We start from the raw sequence: 27,724 nt of genomic DNA, 5'->3' as shown, positions 1-27,724 counted from the left end.
AGTAGTTCATATGCTGATTTCTTAGGTATTTTATTTATAAAATTAGTTATAATACAAACAGGAATGGATTGAAATAACTAATAGGTACCTAAACATAAACGTGGTTATTGCGGTTAATTATGGAGTTAATAAATGTACTGCAGTAGGTACCTACATATGAGACCTTAACCCTCAGATCAAAGAACCTTAACCTTCCAAAATATCGAATCTCAAATAATTCCAACACGTTGTTAAATCCCATCGAACAATTTAAAAAATCGTTTTTTTAAATCGGAATATGTTTGTGTTAAAAATATCGATTATCTAGCCAATTCATTAACCTTTCTCTGGGCCTAATTTCATCTCAATCGGTTCATCTGTTTATAAATAGAGGATAAGATAATAAGGTAGGTAGGTACCTACGTAAACCTAACACTAATGCATGCCTGGGTACATAACAAAGGTAAGGTTGTAAAGTCCCTTGTGTAAACCGCCAGAACAAAAGGGTACTTATCTGGGTACCTAGACTATCTACCTACTTCCACTGCAGCTAACATGAACTTGGTTAATTATTAATACATACGATACTACAAATAGATTAACCTTTAGGTAATAAGGTATAGGTAGCTTCTTCTTTCCTCCTTCTTTTGCTTTATGTAGGTACTTGGTACTTGTTGTAGTTGTACTTGGGAAATAACTAGCTACGAGAACCCTAAGTACCTAGGTGCCTAGTTAATACTATTTCACCTTTTTCCGTACGACCTATATTTATTTTATAATTTCAATAGGTCGACGAAATCGCTTGAAAACTTCTTATCAACTAATGACCTTCTACAAGGCAGCTAGTTCTGACCCAGAAACTAGAAAGGGATTATCTAAAGCGTGATGTTATTATATAACTTCCTGAAGAATTAGGCTAATTATACCAATACCTACTAAAATACTATTTTTTAATAGTAGATGGTTCTAGAAAGCATTCCGCAAAAAAATGCAGTCGTTTGTTTATGTATTTTTTTTTCGTTACCTACTTCTCTTTTAAATATCATATTTTCTTATCAGAAAAAATTGGTTGCAGAGCAAGTAGGTAAGGCTAATCCATGTCACACTTGCATTTGCAACGGATTTATAATTGTTTCATAAATACACAATAACCTAATGATTCATTTCCACGAATCAGTGTTACCACAGAGGTAATCTAAACATTAGTCATTGCGGCGTGTGTAGGCCGCTTGAGTGAATAGTGAGAACGCACATTTTGTCTCATCCAGTGACAAGTTAATGCACAATATATAAGGCGGCTACCGTTGACCTTTCACATTGTGTTCGTCTATTTGGGTGCTGTAATACGTCGCTTATTTGTTAATTAGCTGCAAAGCAATAACGACGTTTATTTCCTTATAGCAATAATTAACGAACAAAGAAATAGTAATGGCTTTAAAGGCAGTAAATGTGTTTCTGGTTATTGCGTTATCGGCTTGTTTGATTCAAACTGGAATTTGCAAGCCGAAGCCGAGAGACTCCTCCGTGGTGCCTGACCAGAGTGTTAAGCCCTTGAGCAATGAGGATTTGAAACCAAAGGAAGAAATCATACCACGAAGTGAGACAGCTGATTTAGCAGGTACCTAACTAATACTTGATTATTTTGTTATTCAGTGTTTGTGTTAACGTAACTGAGTGTTGTTCAAATGATTGGTTATTTATTATTGAGTGTTCTCGATCTGTGCGGTCAAATATAGCTACTTAGATAAAACTGCTATGTTAATACCAACTCTTTGTTCCCACCTATGCACCTATTGCAATAACATCATGACCTAGAAACACTAAAATTACGGTCCGCACTTTCAATACTTAATACTCGAAGTAATCAAATTACTAATATATTATTCTTGTAGGTACCTTGTTACCTACAAATATTTATGATGTGTTAAATTATGTATTGTTTTACTTGCATAATCAGGCGTATTCATATAAAATTCTAGGTAGGTACAGTCTGTGCTTTATTAACGTTTTGTGTATTAAACATTTCAGCAGTCAAGATCCCTGGACGAATTTCGTGCGATTCCGAAGAAACGACGGAGGACCCGGTTTGTCTAGAACATTGTCTGCCGAAAGGCTACACTTACGGTTTATGCGTTAGTCATACTTGTAGCTGTATATAAATGGAAGTAGTTAGTAACACAATGTTAAAAGTGTGACTAACAGTATTTTAAGTTCAAAATTCATAATAAAACATGTTTTTATCTTAAAGTTTGTTTATTTACCTTAACAAAACCCGGATGTCAGATCACAAAGGTTTATTTAACGTTAACAATAACACTGTTACATTTAACTTAAAGTTACGACTTCATATTTTGAGAACCCTTAAAAATTTGCCTCTGTAACATGTAAGTAAGAAGAGAACCTAGGTTCCTATTCATATACACACATCACCCATAGGTCACACGCAATTTGAAGAAGGAAAGTCCAAGGTAACTGGCCCAGTGGTAGGACGGTCTTATTACTTTCTGCAATTTTTATACCTGTGATATTTACACATTTGATCTATTTACATAAAATTGTTGCCGAAGAGGAAGGTACAGTACTAAGTTTAATTCAAGATTATAAATGGGACACCATCTTGTTTGTTTGTTTACGTCAGGATATGAGCGAGTGTGTTGGTACCTATTATTTGGATTTCTCGCAAATCTCTCTCGCAACTATTTGATCTATGGCAGGTATTTGCGCTTTTGTGTGTATTTTGTCTGGACATAGTAAATCAATCTCGGTTTTAATTTGTTGCCAGCTAAAGTCTACGTCCTCTTTCTGTGTAAGACGCGAGCATATAACAAATCTAATAACGTATCTCTCCCGGTATGTACCAGCTACCATGAACACCGTTTTCTTTTCAGTTAATTGTTCTAGTAATTTTCTCGTAATAATATCTCCTCCCTTTAGTCTAAAGCACACTAATCCCATAGAGGGTTCTGGCTCCACAATTAATCTATCATCAGCACGTGCTAGTTTGGCAAAATACTGAGCCAAAGATATCTGATCCCTAATGTGCTTCCGTAGACGTTCAGCGCCATAAATCCTGAGAACAGTCCATAATTTTAGAGCTCTGAACCTGCGACCAAGGGGTATTTGCCAATGGCGGTAATCAGGAATCTTGTTATCAGTTTTGACGTCATCCAAGTAAATACGTTGAACGTCGAATGCTCTGACAAGGTCATATCCATCTTTGACCCACATAGCAGAACAATCAAAAGTAACGGGCATCCACTTGTGTGCATTGACGTCGATGGAGTCGACTAACTCGATGCCCCTCATTAAGTGCCTGTACTCGGGACACATAAATGCCGCACCGGCGTAAGCCGCGTCAACGTGCAGCCACACATCGGCCTCATTACATACTGGTCCAAGTTCATACAACGGGTCAAAGGCGCAGGTTCCAGTGGTACCCAGATTCGCGATGACGTAGCATGGTATTAAACCTTGAGCTCTATCTTCTTCGAAAGCTTGTTTAAGTGTTTCGCCACGAAGCCTTCCCTCACCATCCGCTTTAAGTAATCGCATTTTCATAGAGCCTAGCAAGCCAGCTTTTTCTACTGAAGAGTTGCATTGATCTGATGTATAGGCGACTAGTTTTGGTTTAATTTCGTCTTCATCTAGGTTTGGATTGTTTTTAATAAGCTTGCGAACGGTTTTGTCTTTAGCTGCCAAAAGTCCTACCAGCGTTGCTTCGCTCGCCGAGCCCTGAAAAATTAAACATTAGGTTAAATTATCGCATGTGTTTTTCAGTTTCTTGCACTTTCCTATTCGAACTATAATCTCTGTTTTTTGTTTGGGTTTTGCAAAACTACGTAGAAGGCCTATTGAGTCTGAGAAAAAAATAGTTATTTGTTATACAAGAGTGCAAAGTTGCTTTTTAACCGCGGGCTCAATTTTGATGACCGAGCAAGCGAAGGATTCTAAAAATCAATAATTAGAATCCTCAGCGATAGCGAGGGAATCAAAAGAGCACAAGGTGAAAAATCTTTGCACTCGAGTGCAACACGTAACTTTTCATCCCACCTCATCGAGGAAATTTCTAAACTCAAAAAAAGAAAATGGCACGCACGTCACACATGGCAAATTAAAAAGATGTACCTATTAAAATTTATTTATGCAAAAACTCAATGTTTAAAAATGTAATGAGATTTAAAATCGACCTCAAAACCATAAAAAATAATAATTTCATCCCACTTAATTTAGGAAATTACTAAATGCAAAAAAAAAAAAAACAAAATGGTGCGCACATATGAGTATCAAATTAAAAAGAAGTACCTACCTATTATAGTTCATTTATTTGAAAACTCAGTTTAAAAATTAAACGAGGTTAAAAATCTATGTAAAAACAATAATAAAAATTACTTAATTAATTGAATAATTATTTTAAGCAGTATTTTATTTGTTTAATATGTATTTGTTTGAAAAGTCTTATCAAGATTGTCACAAATGGAGTATAATATTGCACACGATGTTCTAAATTCAAATAATTAATTTTGCCGCTCTAGAGGATAAAAACGGTTTTTACGCTCAGATATCAAAGGGTAAAACTACTCTTTCCGAGATGGTGGGAGGAAAAACATATTTTCACTTGTTATCACAGTTACCTGAATTATACCTCCTCCGGGTCCACTAGAGCAGTGTAGAAATTCTTCCGGTATACCAAGCAGCTTGCCCAACCAGTTCATAGTCACAACTTCCAGCTCCGTGCATGCGGGACTCGACATCTGTGACAGAGACAACTTTTGTTTACTTTCAAACTTTTATAAAGAACACACTTCGTACCCTTGCGCTGAACTATTTACTGTAAGTATACCTATGTAAGCAGTAGTTGATTTTACTCACCCAGCTAAATCCAATGACCGATAATCCGTCGCACAGCAAGCCTCCCACCATACTTGCATAAGATGCGCCGGTCGGATAAAAAGCGTGGAAACGTGGAGACTGCCAGTGCGTAATCTAGAACATTATTACGTAACGTCAGTCAAAGAACTTACAACATATATATAAAGAGGAAATTGCTGACATGAATTGTAGCGTCATTTGTTTAGAAGAAGGACTTACCCCTGGCATAATAGCTTGGTTGAAGTCTTTCAGGACATCTTGCCATTGTTCTGGCTGCTCTGGAGCATCCTCAGGGAGTGTATTCAGTAAGAAACCAGGTTCTACAGAAGGCAGGACATCTCTGAAACGAAATAAGATTTTAATTTTGATGAAAATTTAATTTTGCAGTCTGCCATGCGGCTGTGTTTAGTTATTTATTTAGGAAATGTGTAGAATTAATTTTGAATCGAATGTTCGCTTTAAAGCAGTTGGCATGACCAATTGGTTCGTTTTGAATGCATTTGATACCAAATATCCTAATTATTTCTTACACGTATTCATAAATGACGAAATAGGCTGAAAATTCACAAATGTCCGTCTCCGAACAAACAATAAACTTTACCTTTAAGTTTATTGTTTATTTTTCTTTCGAGCATTTATTAAAAATATTCAATGAACTAATGATTAATGAACAATGGAAGGAAAATTCCGTCTGCGGAGACGTTCGTACTCTCATTGGTTTGTTTTTATGCCATTACCTGTGTAGGTATAATTAGTGGAATGTTTCGTGTCTGTAGTATTTTTTCATGCGATTATCTTGCAGCATCATCGATGGGGCACTGCGGCAATGCGCATTGTATTCATAAAGCAAATTAATTGCTATTACTAAATACACAATGAAAGGAAAATTATGAAATAATAGGCATGGCGTCCATCCGTCTTTTAGATAACCCTAATATAATGAACATGCATTTTTTAATTTCTCTAATAAACAAATAACAACGCAGTTACAACACGACTGAATTTTGTGTTAAGTACGTCAATTACTGTAAAAGTACAAGTTTTACATAGACGTGTCATCACTAGACCCCACTGTCAATCTTTGTTGCATTGTAAATATAATAATATGTTAGTAAATATGTTTTGAAAAAATAAAAATAGAGACGCGCCCAATATTCTTTGCCAATCTAAAATGCTTATTAATTAGAATCAGTAGGTACCTATATTTTAGGCCGTTTGTCACGCCTATTCGCATATTTTGTTTTGCAATACTAGAATTTTAAATCAAAAATTCTTGTACTTTTGAAGATTACTTGCTTTGTGTGATAGTATGCCCCACTAACGTTAACTTTTATCATAGCAATATCACACAAATAAAAATTGACGGAAAGTAAAAACAGTGGACAATAATAAGAGAGGAATCATTATGAGGTATTCGTATTTAAATACTCGAGATGGGCTTACAGATTTTTAATCTAGGTATACCGAGATAAAAGAGTAAATCAATTTTAATTTATTTGTCTGTAGATATTTCATTTATATTCTAGAACTCTTTCCTTCCTAATAAATGATTTATACATAAGTGAAAGTCCCATGAAAATCCATTCAGTAGTTTCAGAGTTTCTGCAATAGTCAGACTTAATGACAGACAAGCTGAAGGATTGTTTTATACTTATTAAATGTAAAGTGAAGGTTTTGGAAGATATACTATTATTAGCGAAAGATTGAACCGGCAGCTGAGCAATTGTTTGCTTTGTTGTGTTTCGGTTTGATTCTTACTAGGGGCAGTTAAAATAGTTTGGACTAGGAATCAAATGGACCTTGGGAATATAAAAACAAAGGCGGAATACGTCCCTTTGGCAGAGAAAAAAAACATCATATCTGAATTTCGCACTCAGGGTTGTGCCTATTGTGATAGGGATCAGACAGATCACCTGGTGGAAAGCTATCTGTGATCAAATCTGTAGCCCACTGAACATATAACATCCAGAAAGCCATAAAGAATAATAAAATTTATGTTCTGAGAATCTAGTCTTACGTAACAAGACGTTGATTATTTTATGATTGTTAACAAAGATGTTGATGATAAACTAAGCCATTAATCATACAAATCAAATTAGTATTAGGTACTAATCTAAGCATAGTACAGCTTATAATGTTGTTAATTACCTTATTGGTTGTTTCCCGCGGTTTCACTTGTAAAAAATCTGCCTATGTGCTACTGTCTGTATGTAAGTAACTGTGTGTATACAAAAATTAGGTACATCTAATTGATATGGTATTTACATGCCATGCATGCTAACAGCGTACATAGAGGCGTCGTCCTAATTGGGAGCGATCGTACGATGGCGCGATGCGTTTTTCATCTCACGATCTCACTTGCGAGGTTCAAATAGGACACTCTGATGAAATCTGTATGTTTGAACTCATCGCACGACGAGAACGCATCGTGTCATCGTACGATCGCTGTCAATTAGGACGATGCCTTAGATGAAAAACGCATCGCGCCATCGTACGATCGCTGCCAATTAGGACGACGCCATACGCTGTTAAGTCAGTAGAAATATTGATTATCATTTTGTATTGTATAAAAACACCTTTGTTTTTATAAGAGTGCCATTTTACGCGTAGCAAGCAAAAAGTAATATTTGATTTTATTATAGGAGTTAAACTTAAGTTTAATTAATCCTTGTATGCCTAGTCGACCCTAATCATATCTACATTATAAGTAGATACTTATATTTCTTACAACTTAACATTTACCTATGTAATATCTAAGCTGCGCATTGGTTGTAAAAGTAAATGTTATTGTTAATTATGTTCAGGTCCCCTGTTCCTGCTACTTTACATAAGAGAGTAATAAAAACTGAATACAATACGAATTTTAATAATGTCGAATAATCTAAATTGCTAATAAAGAAAACAGTACTTACTTGTCTCTAATGTTTTCAACATAATCGGCCAAAAGATCGACAGCAGCTTTGCCGAATTCCCGAAACTGTTGCGCGTCCATGATACACCACAAACACTGTTAAAAGTTCATAAAATAACAACTGAAGTCTCGAAGACGACTTTATACGATAGCGTACGTGAACTTTATTCTAAATTGAAAAATTGTTGCTATTCAAGTTGATAAGATATGACACTTGAAGTAAGGAGGACGATCAGCGACACAATGGTGGTAGCGCCAGCCGTCAGGTGGATTTATAGGCGCAGATCAGCTTTCTACAGGCACCGAGGCGCTCGCTGTCTCACTAACATAATAGTGGAAATCGTAAGACGCCGTGAAGTTCTCAGATCGAGATGAACGAATTTTTTTACAGTAACCTGTTCGCTCTTCATGAATATGTCAATATTTATGTTACTGCCGCTTCATCCATCTTTTAACGAATTCCATGAAAATTGAAGGGTTCAATTGATTTTTCCTTCGCAGCGTCCTTTCCCTTATTTAAGAATCAAATAACAGCATTCTTGAAAGCTATAGTTATTTTTCTAAAGCTTCTATCTACTTAGGGCTGCCATCCATCCGGGTTTCCCCGGATTTGCCCTAGTTTGGAGCCCGTCCGGGGGCCGTCCGGGCGGGGTTTCAAAAAGTGTCCGGACACTTTTCATGTAAACAAGTACCTATCTTTCGGCATTATTGTTAGCAAGTAGTTAAACCCCTTATAAATAATACATAACGACTTCATTTATATATGTTTTTAAATACATATTATTTTCGGGCTCGTCCGGGAAAAAAATGCGATTTACGCCAAATGTCCTGGTTTTTTAATCGTTTTGTTTTTTTAATCCGGGTTTGGCAAATTCGAGATGGCAGCCTTAAGTATATCTATTTATTATAATTCTAATTTAAAGATATATGACTTTAAATAAGAAATCACACGATAAGTAATCAAACTGTTTTGCATTTTTTTGCCTATCAAATAATTATGCATCAGAAATCTTTAGCAAAATAGATTTTCACTTGTACAATTTTAAATTAAGTCGTCTTATATTAATATCGAGCAGGCATTCCGTTTCGAGTTCTTTTCTGATTTTATAATTGTTGTTATACTTTATGATCAGTTCAGATCATTAGAAAATTTTTAAAAAATTACGTGATATAAATACAGTTAATGTCCGTGGGGCCCGAGTTCGCGGTTACTTTACAAGGACATCGCGAAAAGGCTTGTCGACGCTTCGCGTGACCAGAGGGCTGGCTTATTCTTTGGACAAAGAATTAGCATTGCCATTCAACGTGGCAATGCAGCCAGTCTTCTGGGCACGTTTCCGGAGGACAGTGATGCGGAGGAATACTTCGACGCCTGATCGATGCCCTTTTATATTATGTTTTATGTTTATATATATTTTGTATATAGTATTTTATTTTTAGTTTTGTATAAAGATAAGTAGTTTAAGTTTGTATATATGTATAGTGTGTACATTGTATAAAATAAATAAATACAAGTTAATGTCTTCTTTCATATATTTTCATTCAAGAAATGCAGAAAAGAGTTGAAGCTCGTCACGGTTCAGTAGAGAGTGTAATATTTCGCCGCGTTTCTCATAATTCGGGAGATGACTGCAACTTGTTTTTCGACACATTTAACAACTTACGAATACAGAGTAGTAGGTCAATGATCTCGCTTTTTTTCAATGATTCTTTTGTATGAAAAGATAATTTAATTCCTCTGTTTTAACACTTTTCCTGTCCACTTTTGATTTACGTACCTATTTTACAAGAAGGTCAAATGACAACACCACAAGAAGAACGTTATATTTTAGTGTACATTTTCAGGGGTAGCTTGGTTTCTTGTAATTAGGTAAGCATTTGTGGAATTATAAGCTTCATAATGTTATTAACTAAGTAGTTAAGTAAATATATTTTATATTTTATCTTGTATTCTCGGAATGGCCGATACTACCTACATATAGTAGTAGGTATTTTGAATTTCACTAAAAACAAAGTGAAATCAAAAGTTTCCAAAATATTTTGGAATACAGATTTGCATAAAATGAAAGTGATTTTTAAATAAAAATTTATGTGTTGCTATTTTGTCCTGTTATTTTGGAAATCTAACGAGGTCTTAAAAAAAATCAAAATTAATTGCATTCTGTTTGGATACTAAGAATTAAATTTTTAATCATAATTCATCCTGAGTGTTGCAGATACCCTTGAGAAGCCCTTGTGTCTATACTAATTTAATAAATAGGAAACATTCTTTCACACTTGGAAAGCTACGTCTACACTCTTCCCTGAGTATAGGCAAAATTTTATCCCGGTACGGGGGCAGTAGTTCCCACCGCGGGAAAACGGCTAGTGATAAATATATTGATGTTACTCATGCCTCATATGTCGCGGAAAGAAGAAGGCAGAGAAGCGTTTTGAAGCTTTATATATTATATACGTTAGTTAGAGTTTAGAATAGGAATAAGTCCAGTCCTGCCTATAACTTAATATTATTTTGCGGGCCACTTACGCACTCCAGTAACGTCTGAGGCGGCCGGTTTTACGCATTTAAAAATAAAACGGGTATTAACCATTTAGCTACCACAACTTGATTTATAAAGCCAAACAGTGAATGTATATTCGTCGTATTTTTTCTTCCTTATAGACCTATGCGCGCAGAATTATTTGTAAAAGGTGAAGGGCACTATGCACGCGTTTTGCTGCACTTGAATATTTCAACCGACAAGTTAGACGTAAACGTTCAAGTTCAAAGATAAAGCTTTATTGTGAACTAATTAATACAACCGATTGTTACGATTGTACGTATTTTCAATGTACCGATAAGGTGCACTGCGCCGTTCATCGGCTAAGAATTTTACAGATTTTATTGTTGTGGGTCCCACAGAGGCACTGGTGAACATTTGGGATACTTTTAAATATCCATGCACAGTAGAGCCAATTTAAGCTGATAATGATTTGGAAGTTATTTTCAGGCTATGATTTTAATTTACTCTTACGATAATATTTATTGACCACGATGAAGTTATCGTCTGATAATGATGACCGGCCGAATAAACCCATGACTGCATCATTCCCGGAGTCATTACACAAAAACATGAAAGATAATGACATCTTAGCAGGTATTTACATAACTACATAAGTACAAATCTAGTTTTTGCTCGAATCTTCCAATTACTAAGACACATTAGTTCATAAATAGGAATCGGTAAGTGATGGCAAAAAGTTATTGTATGAACATTATAATTAGGATTTTCCTTCATCGTTAAAAGTATTATCTGTCTGGTGGCGTGACTGCTAAGTGCCATGAACTATGTTTGTTATTTTCATAAACATATTATAATGATAAAAATATAAACGTAGGATTATGGTATGTAGTAGGAAACGAAAACATATTAAGGAGTCTACCCACTACAACGTATCATACTACGACCGTAATAGTCAAACCGCTAAACCGGTTTTGTGGGAAAATGTTTATATTAAAATTGTACATTGCTGAAATAATAAATAAATAAATAAAAAAATAGGAACATGTCAAGCAAAAAATAATCTTTGTTTCGAAAAGTAGGAGACTTACCGTCAGTTTTAAATCTATTAATTGCTGACTCTTTTTTTTATTAAATAGATAAAAAGTATCAGTAATAGATTTCATAAAGCTTTAACTTTAATGGAGCTTTGTGCAACTGAGGGTATGCCCACCAGACGCTGCGTTGCGTAAGTACATGGTATGCGTTCAATTTTACAAACAATTGTCGGCGAGAGCCGATGCAAACTGCTTACATTAATTATATATAACATATAGATACGATACATTAATTATATATAACATATGGATACGATATATAATTGAAACACTCAAGTAGGCATAGTAAAGCATATCGCGTTGCTTTTCGATCCTGAGACGTTCCTATGACGGTCATAGTACGTTACGTTGTAATTGATAGACTCCTTTAAGGTCTCTTAATTTTTAGGGACGGAAACATAAACTTGAACGTCATCATCCTCCGAGCCTTTTTCCCAATCATGTTGGGGTCGGCTTCCAGTCTAACCGGATTCAGCTGAGTACCAGTGCTTTACAAGAAGCGACTGCCTATCTGACCTCCTCAACCCAGTTACTCGGGCAACCCGATACCCCTTGGTTAGACTGGTGTCAGACTTACTGGCTTCTGACTACCCGTAACATAAACTTGAACGTAAGCACCTAAAATGATAAAAAAACATGGTGACCTAGTTTTGAGTAAGGTAAAGGTTTCCGTGTGTCATGTGGCGTCTGCCATGACCGGTCAAGTTAGCGTGCCGGCTGAGTGGCGCGGTCAAGGCGGCAGGCGAGGCGGCGCACGCGCATCTCTGCTGCACGTTTCCGACCGAATGCCGCCGCCTGTCGCTTCCGTCAAATACTGACTAACAAATGGGGTGATAGATAAATGGATTAGTATACGCTGTGTGTATAATAAAGTTTGCGGAAACTCTAACTGCACTAACTCTACCTGCGGAAATTCTTGAAGCTAATTTTCAAAAAGGTTTAATTTTTTTTATATATTATGTTAAGGGTAGATAAGTATATGTATTTAGGAACATTAATTGCTATTTTACAATAAAACACATTGAAATAAAAATTATGAAATATATTTTATCGAAAAAAATGTTACAATAGGTATCTATTTTTACATATAAATTACCTCAATCATGAAAATAGTACTATGTAGTATTAAAAACGCGTAAGTCCGGAAATACGAAATCGATCTCAGTGGCGTGCACTTGGAGAGGCCTATGTCCAGCAGTGGACTGCTATAGGCTGATGATGAAGTCCGGAAATACTACTAGACGGTTTTGATGAAACTTGGTAGTAATCACAGAATAATCACAGAATAACAGGAATAGGAAGTAGTTCCTAAGACCCAGATAGGTAAAGTTGCTAGCACAAACTAGTAGGAATTACCTACTTTCGAGAAAAATCGCAATTTAAAATTATTGTAGTTAAGTTTCAACGATATGAAAATAGATTTATTTTTGAATACCGTTTACATAAATTAAAGAAAAAAACTAAATTATTAAGAAGTGACGTATATGCATCAATAAAAATAAATGATTTACATAGTTATGAACAAAATTTAAAAATACTAAAATCACAATAACTAGGAACAGTGGCTTGAGGATCGTGCCAGGCCCACAACATCTTGTTTTTAATTGATTACAAGCAGGATCTACAGACATTCGACAGACTTCGAGTCGGTAAGCTTCCAGTTTTACTTACTGGTTTCTCGTAACCAATAAAAAGACAAGCGTCATCGTCCACTTAATGGCTGTTCAAAAAAGTGGAAACGAGTATTTATCGAAAAAAATGAATTGGCATTTTGTGACTAACTTGTCGAACGAATATTTGTATCGGCCAAGCGTGCACTCGGTAACAGGATTTACATGTTGGGCCGATTTATTTTGATACCCATAAAAAGGTAAAAAATCTGAAATATGTTTTAGTAGACGAATCTGTTCTATATCCCGATATTTAAAAAATATCTTCAATTTTACATATTCATTACAACATTGTCTCGGAAGTTAAGTTTCCACTGGATTCAATGAAGAATATTCTGTAAGTACGAATATCCATACCACAATCAGAAGTAAACGTAATCGAATATTTCTCAAACTTGTCATGAGCCGGGACAGTGACGGGCAGCGCCAACATCGCGTTGCTATGGTGCGACAGTGTGACGCGCTCGATGCGCGGCGTCAACGCGCGGGAGCTGATCCTGAACGAGTTGCTGCTTCGAAGAATATGGTTCACATCCGACATAGTGGTTCCTCCTTCTTCAAATAACATAGTGAGAATTATTTTGCCAGTCGTTGTTTCTGTTGAGATGAAACATAAAATAGAAAGTGTGAGGGATTAACTCATTAAAAGCTGAAACGGACTGAGCTTACCAATTAATTGATCAAATATTTGCATCATGGCGCCAGATGCATGTTCGAGTAATGCATAACGCATGGCTTTAACCATCAACTCGTTGCGGTGCGGTATCAAGAGTACAGTAGTTCTGTAGCACTCGCAAGCCTCCCCGCAGCTGCAGGGGTCCATAGGCCACGATTGCACTTTTGCTTGCAAGCTGTCTATCGGTATATCCCAACGAGGTTGTGTCGTTACTCTCACAAAAAACTGCCCAATGTCACTCGTAAACCAAATCCATGAGTTACCTACTTGGGTACTTAGACATATCATTTGCAAATACAGTTTATGGTCTGTTATTTCTTGTTGTTCCTTTGGTGCACCATTCAAAGTTATTTCTTTGTCAATTAAATTTAAACGTCGTAAGTAAAATCTAGATTTCGGTGTTTCTTCAAAATATACGGGTATTGATGGTTCCGCGTCTGTGATTTGGATTTGAAATATGGCCGTCGTTAGAAATGGTGATGACAACAGAATATCAACTCTATTAGGTCTATATAATGGTCCAGTCACTTTGCATTTTCTAACTGGATTCAACACTCCGACATGTCCACGTAGCATAAATACAATGTATGTGTCAAAGATTCGAGTTTTATTGTAACCATGCACTAGGAGAATGCAGCTTTCTTCAGACACAAAATTAGCTGTATATTTAACGCTTAAAAACATCTTCTTTCCATTATCTTGTGAAGGAGCCTTTTCAACCACAAAATTGTTTCTATGGTTGTTAAGAATCATAAAACTAAATATGAGCGATTCCTGGCTTGTGGGACATATTGCGATTAAGCGTGAAGAACTTCTTAAAAGTGGTGGCTGAAACTTGATCGTATCTTTTGTTTTAAACATTGGCAATACTACATAAAGGTGTATAGACAAAAACAGCATTTGTAAATAATTAGGTTGAAAAAAGTCTTTAGTTGATAGTGGAAAATAAAGTTTCAATAGGTTCATAGCTTCAATAATCAGGCACGCGTTATTTATAATGTCTCCCTCAATGCTTTTATCTTGCACCTCACAGAATAATGAAAAATGTTCCATCAGAAATGGGCAATAATTCGTTAAGGCCGACGCAATGGCAATGCCATCCGATAAGTCTGTTGTTATATTGGTGATTAGTTTTACTGGTTTCTTTTTTTTGATGAGTTTGTGATGTTGAATCAATATCTGTTCATTGAACCAGTCAATTAACACTTTGATTATGTCTCTGGGTTGAGTGCTAACACAAACACATTCAAAGAAACAACTGTCCATGACAAAAACTTTGTAACTTTGTAAGATGAAGTCGAGCCAACTTTGCTTATTTAACCTTTTAAAAAGTTCAACATCTGATGTCAATTGTTGTGTTAATACAATGTCTGCATTGCACTTTGGCGCAACATTTTCCGAATAAGTTACGAATTGTTCATAACTCAAGAGGTATTTCGCTTGTAAGACCCACAAATTGGCACCTCGTGATTTCAATAAATTAATGACTTCTCTATATGTGTCGTGAATTTCTTTAACAAACTTAAATGATTCGTCAACACCATGAACACTGAAATTATATAAAGGATATGTTATAAATAAGTTACTTGTACTCGTTCAAATACACATACGTTTAAGTATTACTGGGTACTAACGATATTTTTCGTACGTGCTTCATAAGAGGGCCTGCAATCCTCCTGACAAAATTCAAGTAAGATACATTTATGCCTTTTGTCTTTGTACCAGATTGTGTCGACAACGTAGACGACAATGCGTGAAATGTATCGGGTATGACTGGGTACAAATCTCTTCTAAAACCTTGTTGAAACATCCATTTTTCCAAAAATTTTGAACACTGCGTTAAGTAGTCATAAAGATTAACTTGGCTCCTCAACGGAAAGTAAGGGTAGGGATTGTCCTCAGGTTCAACAAGGTGATTAGCATGCAAGGTGATTAGACAATATGTGACACAAAAATGGACTTCAACATCACAGACTGAGCCACAATCATGATTAAAATGAACGATCACATTTCCAATATAAGGCGCTTGAGTGCAAACTTTCAGTTCAACCGTAACGATCGTATGCAGCATTTCATTTTTTTCAATAATTTGAACGTCAACTAATTCAACTATAAGACTCGCATCCTCTTTAAAATAACAGTTGAATGAATCCAAGTCAGATTCCTCCTCCATATCGATAGTGATAATTCGTGTTATTTCGGTTCCAACATAACAAGGTGGGAATATTATTCTGTACTCACTGGGTGTCATCAGCGGCGTTTCTCTCCTCCCAACAAACGTTAAGTTGTAATAAGGTATAGTCATATGTTTATCCAAATACAAAACGGCAGTTGTGACAAATTTTCCGTGACCTTTTGGATGGAATGTCAAACAAAACTCTGCTTGTTGCTCCTGCTCCAGTTCAAATTTTATGTTATTTTCGGTTACGGTTAGTGATCCGTTCTCTTCAGGATCCGAAAGTAACTCTAACGAGAAAGAAGGCGCTAATTTTGATGTTATTATTGTTACAAATAAACTATACTTTGATATATTGATCATTTCAAAGTTTATCGCATTTCTACCATGCTGAACAAAATCCAGTTCAAATTTTTCAACAGAAAATGCTATCCATGGAACGGTAATTACACCCGTTATGCGACAGTAACTAATGTCTTTGTTCACAGTTTTCAACTTTACTTTCACGTTATTTTCATAACATCTGAAAAAAAATACTTTGTATTAATCCATAATGTAATTAGAATCATCGGCACGAATCTTGAGTGCTGATCTTCACCTGCGCAGAAGTGATTTATTAGCAAAGAACCAATCCCGTGTGACGGCTATGATGCGATGCGCTGCGGGCCAGCCCGCCCCCGCGCCTCACCTCATACCACAAAAGGGACCCAATAAATTACTTCTGCACAGGAGAAGGTCAGCGCTCAAGATTCGTGCCGACGATTATAGTATGGTAGAATAATATGTAGAAGCTCGTGGCTATGTCGATCGATCGATTGGGTTTAGCAATGTTACCAATACATTGTATGGCAACCATCTTTTCATGACGAGTTCCTTCGTGAAAAAGGATAGGCAGATGGTAAGTTATGGAATAATACGTACGAGGTAAGAAAATATGAATGAACATTGTGTTCGATGTTTTATGAAAAAATACCCTTACTTTTCGAATTCGCCGATGTAGTAATGAAGTTCTGTGGACCAAGAATTGTTATTAGGAGGTCCTAATAGTCCATTTATTTTAAATGGAATATACATTTCATATTCTCTGCGAAATATATCACATACTTTGATAAACACAATTTTAGATTGTCCAGCTTCCACATAAAATTTGAACACTCTTTGCTTTTCATTTCCGATTGCCACGTAAACATCAAATATATTGTCATCTCCAGTATCTAAAACGTCTACTTCAGATTTAACAGGGCCAAAGTTTTGGATAGTGATTGGGACGTATGTCACCATATAGCATGGAATGCGTGCCATATAAATATTTTTAGGATGTATAACAATTTTTGGTTCCACTACATTTCCACTTATTGGCAACACAACATTCTCTTTATTGTTGATTCTAATAAAAATATCAAAAGCAAATTCCAAAACGCATGATATTTTAATTATGATATCGAAAGTCATGATCATTTTTGGTCGAATAATGCCACTCATTGGTTCAATCTTTACACCCGGAATCAAGGGTTCCACAACGTGAAATAAGGCGATCTCTCTTGATGAGTTCTCTAATTTAACTTTTTCTATTGTCTCCAAGTTTAATGGAATATCTTTAAATATCACAGATTGCTGTAAAAACTTAATAGAAAGTTTACGTGTTGCAATGCTTAATTCCATCGGAATACATTGAGTGGTTATACTTTTAGAAATTAAACTAACTTCGTGGTTTTTTGATTTTGTTGATTTAGAAACGTATGTAACAATACATATCTTACAACTGTGACTTTCTATGGAGCCAGAAGTTGGCAATATTTCAAATGGAGCCTCTGGGGATCCTTCTTCCCAACTGAAGTCGACCGTGATGTTGAAATCATTAAATATTCGTACGGGAACCGATGTTACAAAACATTCTGAAGTGACCATTCCAAATTTCAAGCATTTTTCTTGTACCATTAGCAAAGGATTACTTACATCCATGCTGTACGAGTGCTTTCCTCTGTAAATATCATCAATTATGTAATGAATAGTACCTTCGCATACACCTAGTTTAAAGCCCTTGCAAAAGATTGCTAATGTAGTTTCTTCTGATGATTTCAATCTAATAACAACCTCTGCAAGTTTATTTTCAGTATATAAAACACCGGTACCGTCTATCATTTTTATAGATATATCATATTTTGTGTTATTCTTAATTTTTAAACCACTTTCTCCGTAAGTCGATACAGCGACTTTTCCAAAATCCAAAGAGTATGGGAAAAACAATACATTAAATAAGTCATAAGGTGTAATTTTAATAATAGTTTGACGACAGAATTGTGCATCTAGTTTTCGAATATTGTTCAATATTTTTGTGCAACAATGATCTCTTCCAGTTGTGAATTTTTCTTTGATAATTTTCTTTGCATTTGCCATTTTACAGACTTCAATGTAGTTTTTCGCTTTTTCTCTTCGTTCCTTTTGTATTCCGACTTCTTCATTTACGTAAGTATATCGAGGTTCTTGTTCTGTTAATTTGTGCAAAGACTCAACCACTATCACTTTTGGAATTTTGTCGTAAGATATATTAATTTTATTAGTTATTACATAATCAATAACGTTGGAAACGTCGTCTAAATCAGATGCATTTTCACTATTGGATTCAAACAATTCGTCGTGAGGATTTCTTATTTTGAAATAAAAAGTCCTTGCAACCTTTAAGCAAGTCGGCTTGACTGATATGGTTAACTTAACTGATGAGTTTGGAGGTATCGTAAATTTCATTGGTGAAACTTCAAAACACGTCACTCGCTCAACCCACATTTTAGCAGCAATCAAACTCGATTCGTTTCGAATACGAATGTACTTCGTCACTTTACTATTAATAACTACATGGCCAAAGTTAAGTACTTTGGGATAGTGGGATACTTGGCAATATTCGTACTGGCCACTTATGTAATATCGACCAATTTCAGCGTGGAGTTCATTTTCACAACACCTTATTTCATCCACTTGTATCAAACGTAAATCGAATACAAATCTATTGTCAATTTGCATCTTGCGTTTTGCTCTAGATACACATTCATTTTTAGGTTGAAACGTTACTTCAACAGTGGAATCACTTCTAGGTTCTATATTGAATGCCCTATGAGATGCAGAGATGTGACGCGCTTCATCAAACTCCTGAAATTGCACAAAAACTATTACACTATATTTCGATCTCTGTGCGTAATGTTTACGTGGGTAAACCCAGCGATGTCAGTGGTATAATTGTTAGGAAAACTACTATAAGATTTTATTCGATTAAGATCCTGTTTTTTACTTAGATTAAGGTGAGGTTGTTAACTACCATTAGGCGTCCTTCGCACATTGTCTTGAGATAAGCGGATTTTCTGAGATCCACATCCACATCGAGAATTTGTTTTGTCGAAAGACCAACGAAAGAAGGCGGGAACTCTATAACCTTGAATCGTTTAAACACATTGTCAGGATTATAATTATTACATTTGGACATAGTTCTAAAGACTGGTTCTAAAATAAATAATTATAAAAAAATAATACTACAACTTTGTCGATAACACCGTACGTCAGTAGTTAGTGAATGTCATTATGACATAATGTTCTATCGTCAGAACGCATTGAGTTTATATTATTAAATTCAGAAAAAATACGATTGGAAAATGTATAGATAAATGAAATTAACGGGAATTATTTTTATATTTTTATTATCTACCAGTAAAATTATGCAGCAAATATTAAATAGAGGAAGGCGTACAGAATAATTTACTTATAACCAAATCTTTAACGAAAAATATTGTTACGATTTCAGAATTTCTTTCATCACAATGACTAGATGACTAGAAACGAAGTGCCCCCGCGAACGGGATAACGTGCTAGAGTAATATTGTAGATGGATGTAAGTACCCGGGGTGTGTCGTACGACTCCAGCAAATTAGTTCGGGGCGGGGGAGCCGCGCTCGCCGCCGCGCTTCCCCGCTCGCCCCAGGGTTTATCAGATTCAGGGGGTAAAAAATGACTTCTCAATGGGAGGCAGGAGGGCGGCGCGGTGCGAGAGTGTGGCGGCGAGGGGCGGGCGTGGGCGGCGCCGCCACGTGGCTCCGGCTCTCGGGCGCGTCGGGACGCCCGCTGCAGCCGCTCCCTGCCGGCCGGGAACCATGCACAGGTGTTCGTGCGACCGTGTTGTTTACGCGACTCGTGCGGGATGCTAAGTCGAGAAGCCGGCGCTGGATGTTTACAGTGTGTGCATGGGACGTAGTGACGGGTTGATGGAGGCTGAGTACGGCGAGGTGGTGGCGGGGTGCGAGGTGCGTCGCGACGCTGCCATGGACGCCCTGGAGCCGCTGCACCCGCTCGACCCGCCGCCGCCCGACGTGCTGCTCGCACTGCTCGCCAGAAACAAAGCACTCGAAGGTAGATCAGCTGGCAGCATCGAAGCTGCTAAATGCGTGTTTTGCTATTTGCTGATCTATACACTATGGGCTGTGCTTTCGGCTCAACAGAGCCAGAGCCTTTTAGCTATAACATTTATTTTACTTATATACCTATCTTTGGACTTTTTGATCAGTAGACCAATCCTAGTTATGGGAATACATACTCCAAAGCGTTGTATTTTTCCACTGAACATTCGGCTCGGCCTGGCTGGAATTGTGTGAAGCAAGTAGCAAAACATAGCCTAATACCGAACATTATCAACAATTTATTGAACAGATGACTGATGATGTAGGTCCATCTTTTGATTACTTAGTATATCTAGTTATAAAGCAATTATTGTCCAGGATAATTACATAATCAACACTTCATAAATAAATTAGTAATGGTAAATTCTTGCGATACGGAAGTTATAGTCAAACGCAATAATATAATTTGTTTATAAAATTATATTTTATTGTTATTATGATGACTCAATATTATAAAACTAAACCAATGAAAAATTGCATTGAGGCAAAGAAGTAATAAATGTTGTCATATTATCAAAGTGCTTAAATCTTAATTGGCTATATTACCTGAGTTGCAGCAGGTAATTTCCACAACGAGGTACAATATAAGTAATGTTCATTTATTAGAAAATATGCTAGGTTAGATACTTACCTAGTCACCTTTTACAACTGACGATGCCGACTTTTTAAGAAATAATAATTTTCGCTCGTGTCCTTTCGGCACTATCTTGATGTTAAACATAGTTTAGCGACATGGTAAAGCCTATAATTATGGGCTTGCGGACACGTGCTAGGGTTTTACTGAAGGACTCGGCACGCGTCTATGGCAGCCCTGTTTCCATAGCTTACCCACGCACACCATACGGTACGGCTTCGTATAATCAAGTTAAGTGCTCTACAGGAGTGCCGATGGGCCTTTTTTGATTTTAACACCAGACAAGAGCGTACACTGGTGCTATTATGCCGATAACGCACCTATTAGTAAATTAATGCACTATACAGTAGCAGTATTTGCTTACCTAAATACTTGGTATATTTTGTATTCAATACCTTTTTATATGTCTTGTTGAAAATTAAGTACCTTGCTACAATATTACGTAGGAATTAACAGTAATTTTTACCAGTAAACGAAAGTGACACTTAATATTTTTCTGATACCTAAGTGGATTTATGTTTTTATGTCCAGAAAAATATTTTTCAGTGCTATTTATGCGAAAATAGCATAGAATAGTTTACGAATGATTGGGATTATACCCTTGTGGTATTGAAGTCTATGATTACAAGGAGTCAGGCCGGCTGCCGCAGCCGTGCCGGCGGGGACGGCGCCCGGCGCCGGCGGCCGCAGTTATTATATCAGTATTAATCTCCCACTATTATAAACATTACTTTGTTATTATACTGAAATAACAAAATGCTTTGATCTCTGCGTGAGAAAAAATATTATTGCGGTTTTTTTTCGTATATCCTTTAGGTAACAATCTCAAAACTCACGTCAATTCTAATCTTTTTTAAGTGATAAAATGTTAAAAAATATTTTAAAACAAAGCAACAACTGACGGCACACAAAAACAATATCACAAAAGCCGTGTGAATCGTAACCTATTTTCTCTCGATGAATCAACAGTTTTATTAAAAAAGTGTGAGAAAATATCGCGGTAAATATTTACAGAGTATTTTGACTAAACGTCGAGGAGATGTCTCCTATTATATTATCGCATTAAAAGCGGAAGTGAGCACGTGGCGGCGCGTGCGCGGCGAATCGCCTCCTTCCGGTTTCCACTACAGCTTTTGTTCGGCGGTTTCTGGGTGAATCGTACCTGCCGTTCATTTTGGTTTAATGTCTTATTACTTTTGATAATGTGTCATTGTTGTCTGTAATATTTGGTGTGATTTCTAAATGGTTTGTTTAACTAACAGTAGCCTCGTTATAAAAAAATCTCACTCTGTATTTTTGATGATGGGCACACATTTCGTCTCAATAACATTTTTCTACTATTCAATAATTTAAAATATATAAAATAAATATATGTTTATTTATATAACTTCTCTCTAGGGAAATTCTGTACTGACATTCACAATAGACAAACTTACGAACAGTACTTTCTGAAAACTAACAAAGCCACATCAAACTTAGTACAAGGAAACAGCCATACATCAGCAACGTAATTGGCGTCTGAAATATCAAATAATTCATAACAACAAAGTTTATGAGGCATACTTTAGTAGGGGCCGGATCATCATCCGCGCCGCAGGGGGCGACATCTGTCGTGCATCGGGCTTCGGACCCCTGACTCTCACCTCAGCTCACCTGATTTAAACCAGCTGACTATGATTACTGTTCTACGATCGAATATGGGATCTGAATCTACGCTTTGGGAATAGGGATGCGGGTTGGGAGTTGCGTTCGGATTATACAATATTAGGTTCTACGTTTTACCTAATGCTTGCCTTATCGTCATAGTCGTTTTAATTGTAAGTGACTTTGACGGTCATACTGGACACTTTATGTAAAATGTACGTATGACCAGGCGAGGCACAAAACACTAAGGTACAATCAGCAATGCTGTAAAATTATATTGCCGATTACATTTCCATTAATTGCTTTGCAATATGAGTGCGAGCAACTACTGTGAATGGTGGCTAGATAGAAAAAAAAATAATACACAAAACAAAAAATATGAAGCACAGAAGAAAACCACAAATAAAGTGAAATGAAGACCAACAAACATTCGCAGTGTCTAAACATATAATCAAACATCAAACAATAATTATTTTTGTTGAGACGAAAATCTCTATACAAATATTCTGTCCCACAATATTTTCGAACACAAAAGGGAGAGCAGTGGAAAGTTATAATTTCCGTGGGTGATTTTTATAGAGGGCTGGTTTGATTACTCTCAGACTACGTTGTACATAAAGGGCTTCAGTACAAAGCTCGCAGTGATCAGCATTATCCCTTTGTTAGCGTTTTAATCAATCAGAGAAATGGTACGCCAGCTCTGTCGGAGCCAGGGCTTAGCGGTGTATTCCATGTCGATTAAGACGATCAAGTTATGCCTTTATTTTTTTGTTATATGAGATTGGTATTTTTTAAAGGCTTCGAAGATTATTTAAGTGATTACTTAAGTTTTTTTACATATTTTCATCACCAGGAGAATTAGGTTTTGTAAATTCTAACATCAATTTATGATCTAGGTTTAAAGAATCTTTATTCTCAATAAAAACATACATGTCACTTACTTGAGAACATAACAACATAGGTAGGTAAGGTTAGGTTCGACAACATCTGGACAAAACACGACAATAAACAAGTCCCATTCAACACATTCATTTTTCGGGTATTTGATTTATATTTAGTAAATATCTGTAAAGTTGAGATTTGAATGCGTTGAATGAGTGCAGGTTTCTTATGCGTGAAGGTATTTTATTGTAAAGCTGTGCTCCTTCAAATGTGAGCATTTTTTTGCCATAATTTGTTCTTATTTTTGGTAAAACTAATAGACTTGCTCGCCGGGTACTTCGTTGAGTGACTTGTTTGTGTTGTGTAAGAGTAATATTTGAGTGTATGGTTTTGTTAAGAACTTTTCTGATGAAAATGCATATGTTGTAAGTGTATAATTGTTTTATATTCATTAATTTTGTGTCTTTGTATATCTTTGTCGTTTCTGTTAGGTATGGATAGTTGAAAAGCATTTTTATTAGTTTATTTTGTGTGATTTGTAGTTGTGACAGTTTTGTTTTTGGTGCACTGCCCCATATTTCAATCAAGTATAACAAATGTGGCTTCACTAGTGAATTATATATAGTGTATCGTAATCTTTGTGGAATACATCTGACTATACTGTGCAGTGCTCCGACTAATGACGAAAGCTTATTTTTGACGTAATCAATGTGAACAGTCCAGGAGAGGGAGCTGTCTATTCTAAGCCCAAGATATTTTTCGCAGGATTTTAGCTGTAACGGCTCATTATTTATTGTAAGTGGATTAAATGGGGGAATATGTTTATTTTTTGCCTTATATATTACATGGCATGTTTTTAAAGTGTTTATAGTTAAAAGGTTGAACTGAAACCAGGTAAATAGGGAATTTAAATCTTCTTGGGCTTGTGAGATAATGTCATGAATCGAAGGCCCAAAGTAAAATAGACATGTGTCATCGGCATATAAGGTAAGATGACCGTGTAGTTTTATATCATTTATATTATTTATATATATAAGGAAGAGTAAGGGACCCAAAATGGATCCCTGTGGAATACCAAAAGTTACAGGTCTTGCGTCACTCTGGTAATTACCCAATTTCACCACCTGCGAACGGTCTGTTAAATATGATTTGAACATTTTTAGGGCTTTGTCAGTTATATTGATAGATTCTAATTTCATTAAAAGTAGTTTGTGGGAAACTGTATCAAACGCCTTTTTTAGGTCTATAAATATGCCTAAACATATATTTTTACAGTCTATATTATTTTTTATTTTGTTAACGAGATCAATTGTTGCTGTTGTGGTATTACTTTGAGATCTAAAACCGTATTGGCGATCAGTTAAAAAATTTATGGTTTTTAAATACGTTTCTAGACGGGTATGGATAATTTTTTCTAATATTTTTGACAGAACTGGTAAAACTGAAATTGGGCGATAGTTACCGGGATCAGTGACATTGCCTGATTTGAAGATAGGAGTTACTTTTGCTCGTTTTAATGTTTCAGGAAAATTCCCTTCGGCCATAAGATTATTGAAACACTCGCTTAAATTATTTGTTATTAAATTTTGTATGCATTTTATTGTTTTTGTATTTATACCGTCTATGCCTGTACTACAGTTTGCATCAAGGTTTGTGATTATGTTGAGTATCTCTTTAGTAGAACATGGATTAAAACTGGACAGACCTTTTTTTTTTTTTTTTTTTTTATCGACGTAAAATCATCAAATGACCCCTCCCGCTGTGGGTTAGCAGCGGTGAGGGAGTGTCAGACTTTTACTGACTAAAATCGTCGTGTTCCGTCATAGGCCTTTTATGTACCAGGGCCGCGGTATCTCTTTCGAACAACCCGCAGCCCCGGCAGGCCTTGGCCCTGCTGGGCCCCGCTGGGGTTGCTGACGTCTCTTTGAGGAGCGCGTGGAACAACGCGCGCCGTCGACACGGGTCTGTCGTCTAGAAAGACAGAGGGACGATGAGCCACCCGAACTCACCGCCCACAGACCCACGCCTACGGTGGCCGGGAGTCATCTCGCGACACCCGGCGCCCATGGTGTCTACCTGGTCCAGCGCGGCGGCCGGGATGAGAGGTGCGGACTCTCTGGCGTTCCGCCTCCTCCTTCTCGAGCATGACCGCTTCGCAGAAGGAGGCGACGGCATCCCATTCCCTCTCGCCCCGGACCATGGCCTGAACCAGGGCCGGACGCGAGAGGTCGCCGCCGCCCAAAGCCTCGACGAGGACCCGGCGGTGCCCTTCCCATGCGGGGCACACCTGGACTGTGTGGTCCACCGTGTCCTCGGGGCTGTCCGCACAATGGTGACACCCGGGCGCCTCCTCACGACCGATGCGGTGCAGGTACCTCCCGAAACAACCGTGTCCGGTGAGGACCTGCGTCATGCGGTACGTGAGGGCGCCGTGACTCCTCCCGAGCCACTCCTCAAAGAGGGGACTTACCGCCACGATGGTGGCGTGCCCTAAACTGGACAGACCTTCGGCGTTATTCAGAGGAGAAGTGGGTAAAGCGCGTTCACATTCGTTATGAAACTTTGAAGGTATTTCATTCGCCAGTGAGGGTCCTATCGTGGAAAAGTAATTATTAAATATTTGACAAATTTCACTGGGTTCTGAAATAATTTTTGAGTTAAAAACAAGTTTTGAAGGAACACAGCTATGATGTGGTTTATTATTTGTTAGGGATTTAATTAGTTGCCACATTTTTTTAGGTTTTTTGATACATTGGGTAAATGCTTTGTAGTAGAAGGTATTTTTTGTTGTTTTTATTAGTTTAGCTACATGGTCCCTTTTTTTATAAAATTCTTGATGATCTAAATATCTAAAACTATGGCAGATATGAATCTGAAGGATCTTTCACCGCTTTAACTGCTGTGTGCAATATGTATAAAGGCGAATACAATTTTACGAATACATGTTATATTATTCTCAATTTAAGTTAATCTTATTCTGAAGTAGATTTCAAATATAATATAGCGTAGTTTGGGTATACTGACCTAAAGCATTATTGATTGTACTTGTATCAATATGACATTTTCATCTTGTATATGTGGTGATTTTCCAAAGTATTCTGAGGTTTTTTTTAAATAATATTTAATGGTTAGTATTTACTTCAAATATTTATATCCAAATAATCATTTCCTTTTAATGAAAACAAAATAAGCGCAGCATGTGGGCCATCCGCTTACGTATCCGTTTACCGGTTCGAAGGGGGCTTATGGTTCGCGTGGCTAATTATCATTATGAGGTAGCCAGCTTTTTGATTCCTATTATAGAAAATTGGAAGTAGACCAATAGAAATGAATTGTGCTTCAATCTATTAACGATGACGTACCATTCATCACACACATTTGTTGTCTGATCGACAGGTAATAAATATTTAAGGGCAGTGCTGTTGGACTTCCTACGTATACCTGCCAATAACCTGTCTAAAGAAAAAAAACCCCCGACCCAAAAAAAGTACACAATTATTATGACAAAAGGTTAAAAACGCTAAACCCTATAAAAAGCAAAAAATAACTTTTAACACTACGTAAGTACCAACTAAAGCATGTCAGACTAAACTAAATTTTGTCGTGTCGGGGGACCGCTCTAATTATCTAATTAAGATTCGTGTTTTTTTATATACGAATGTTGTAATTAGGTAGGTACCTATCATTTGATTTATGTAAGTATTTTTGAAGGTAAAAAGCGGTCCCCCGACACGTCAAAATTTAGTTTAGTCTGACATGCTTTAGTTGGTACTTACGTAGTGTTAAAAGTTATTTTTTGCTTTTTATAGGGTTTAGCGTTTTTAACCTTTTGTCATAATAATTGTGTACTTTTTTTGGGTCGGGGTTTTTTTTAATTACCCAATGTATCAAAATTTATTGTTTTTGTATTTATACCGTCTATGCCTGTACTACAGTTTGCATCAAGGTTTGTGATTATGTTGAGTATCTCTTTAGTAGAACATGGATTAAAACTGGACAGACCTTCGGCGTTATTCAGAGGAGAAGTGGGTAAAGCGCGTTCACATTCGTTATGAAACTTTGAAGGTATTTCATTCGCCAGTGAGGGTCCTATCGTGGAAAAGTAATTATTAAATATTTGACAAAGAAGACGGATCACAATCCATACAAAATTGCCCCACGTCCTATAACAATGTGACGTATCTCAAAAAAAAGATAAAAATGTTTAAAAAAATATGGCATACTCTCCAATTCATTTTTTTTACAC

At 36.6% G+C, this 27,724-nt stretch overlaps 4 protein-coding genes across 4 annotated transcripts in view; 2 read left to right on the top strand and 2 right to left on the bottom strand.

The window, feature by feature from the left end:
* Positions 1–1,220: 1,220 nt before the first annotated feature.
* Positions 1,221–2,226, top strand: LOC124646042. The gene is made up of 2 exons (XM_047186064.1): positions 1,221–1,597; positions 2,008–2,226. Exons 1-2 carry the CDS (start codon positions 1,408–1,410, stop codon positions 2,136–2,138), a joined length of 321 nt encoding a protein of 106 aa, XP_047042020.1. The 5' UTR covers positions 1,221–1,407; the 3' UTR covers positions 2,139–2,226.
* On the bottom strand, positions 2,214–8,016 carry LOC124646041 (3,4-dihydroxyphenylacetaldehyde synthase-like). The gene is made up of 5 exons (XM_047186063.1): positions 7,761–8,016; positions 5,068–5,188; positions 4,849–4,962; positions 4,611–4,730; positions 2,214–3,711 (listed from the first exon to the last, which is right to left on the bottom strand). The coding sequence occupies exons 1-5, from the start codon at positions 7,838–7,840 to the stop codon at positions 2,644–2,646; spliced, it is 1,503 nt and encodes a 500-aa protein (XP_047042019.1). The 5' UTR covers positions 7,841–8,016; the 3' UTR covers positions 2,214–2,643.
* Positions 8,017–13,310: 5,294 nt separating this feature from the next.
* Positions 13,311–19,354, bottom strand: LOC124646308. Its single transcript, XM_047186429.1, has 5 exons — positions 19,190–19,354; positions 16,859–19,023; positions 15,338–16,402; positions 13,697–15,252; positions 13,311–13,624 (listed from the first exon to the last, which is right to left on the bottom strand). Exons 1-5 carry the CDS (start codon positions 19,352–19,354, stop codon positions 13,311–13,313), a joined length of 5,265 nt encoding a protein of 1,754 aa, XP_047042385.1.
* A 751-nt stretch (positions 19,355–20,105) lies between these two features.
* LOC124646171 (LIM/homeobox protein Lhx3) overlaps positions 20,106–27,724 on the top strand; it is a 46,322-nt gene continuing 38,703 nt past the window's right edge. Inside the window, exon 1 of the mRNA XM_047186254.1 lies at positions 20,106–20,271. Within this exon, the coding sequence (XP_047042210.1) occupies positions 20,106–20,271 (166 nt within the window). The remainder of the gene's footprint in view (positions 20,272–27,724) is intronic.

Source organism: Helicoverpa zea, chromosome 3, assembly GCF_022581195.2.
Source record: "Helicoverpa zea isolate HzStark_Cry1AcR chromosome 3, ilHelZeax1.1, whole genome shotgun sequence".
Lineage (NCBI taxonomy): Eukaryota > Metazoa > Arthropoda > Insecta > Lepidoptera > Noctuidae > Helicoverpa > Helicoverpa zea.
This window is presented reverse-complemented; position numbering and strand designations above follow the sequence as displayed.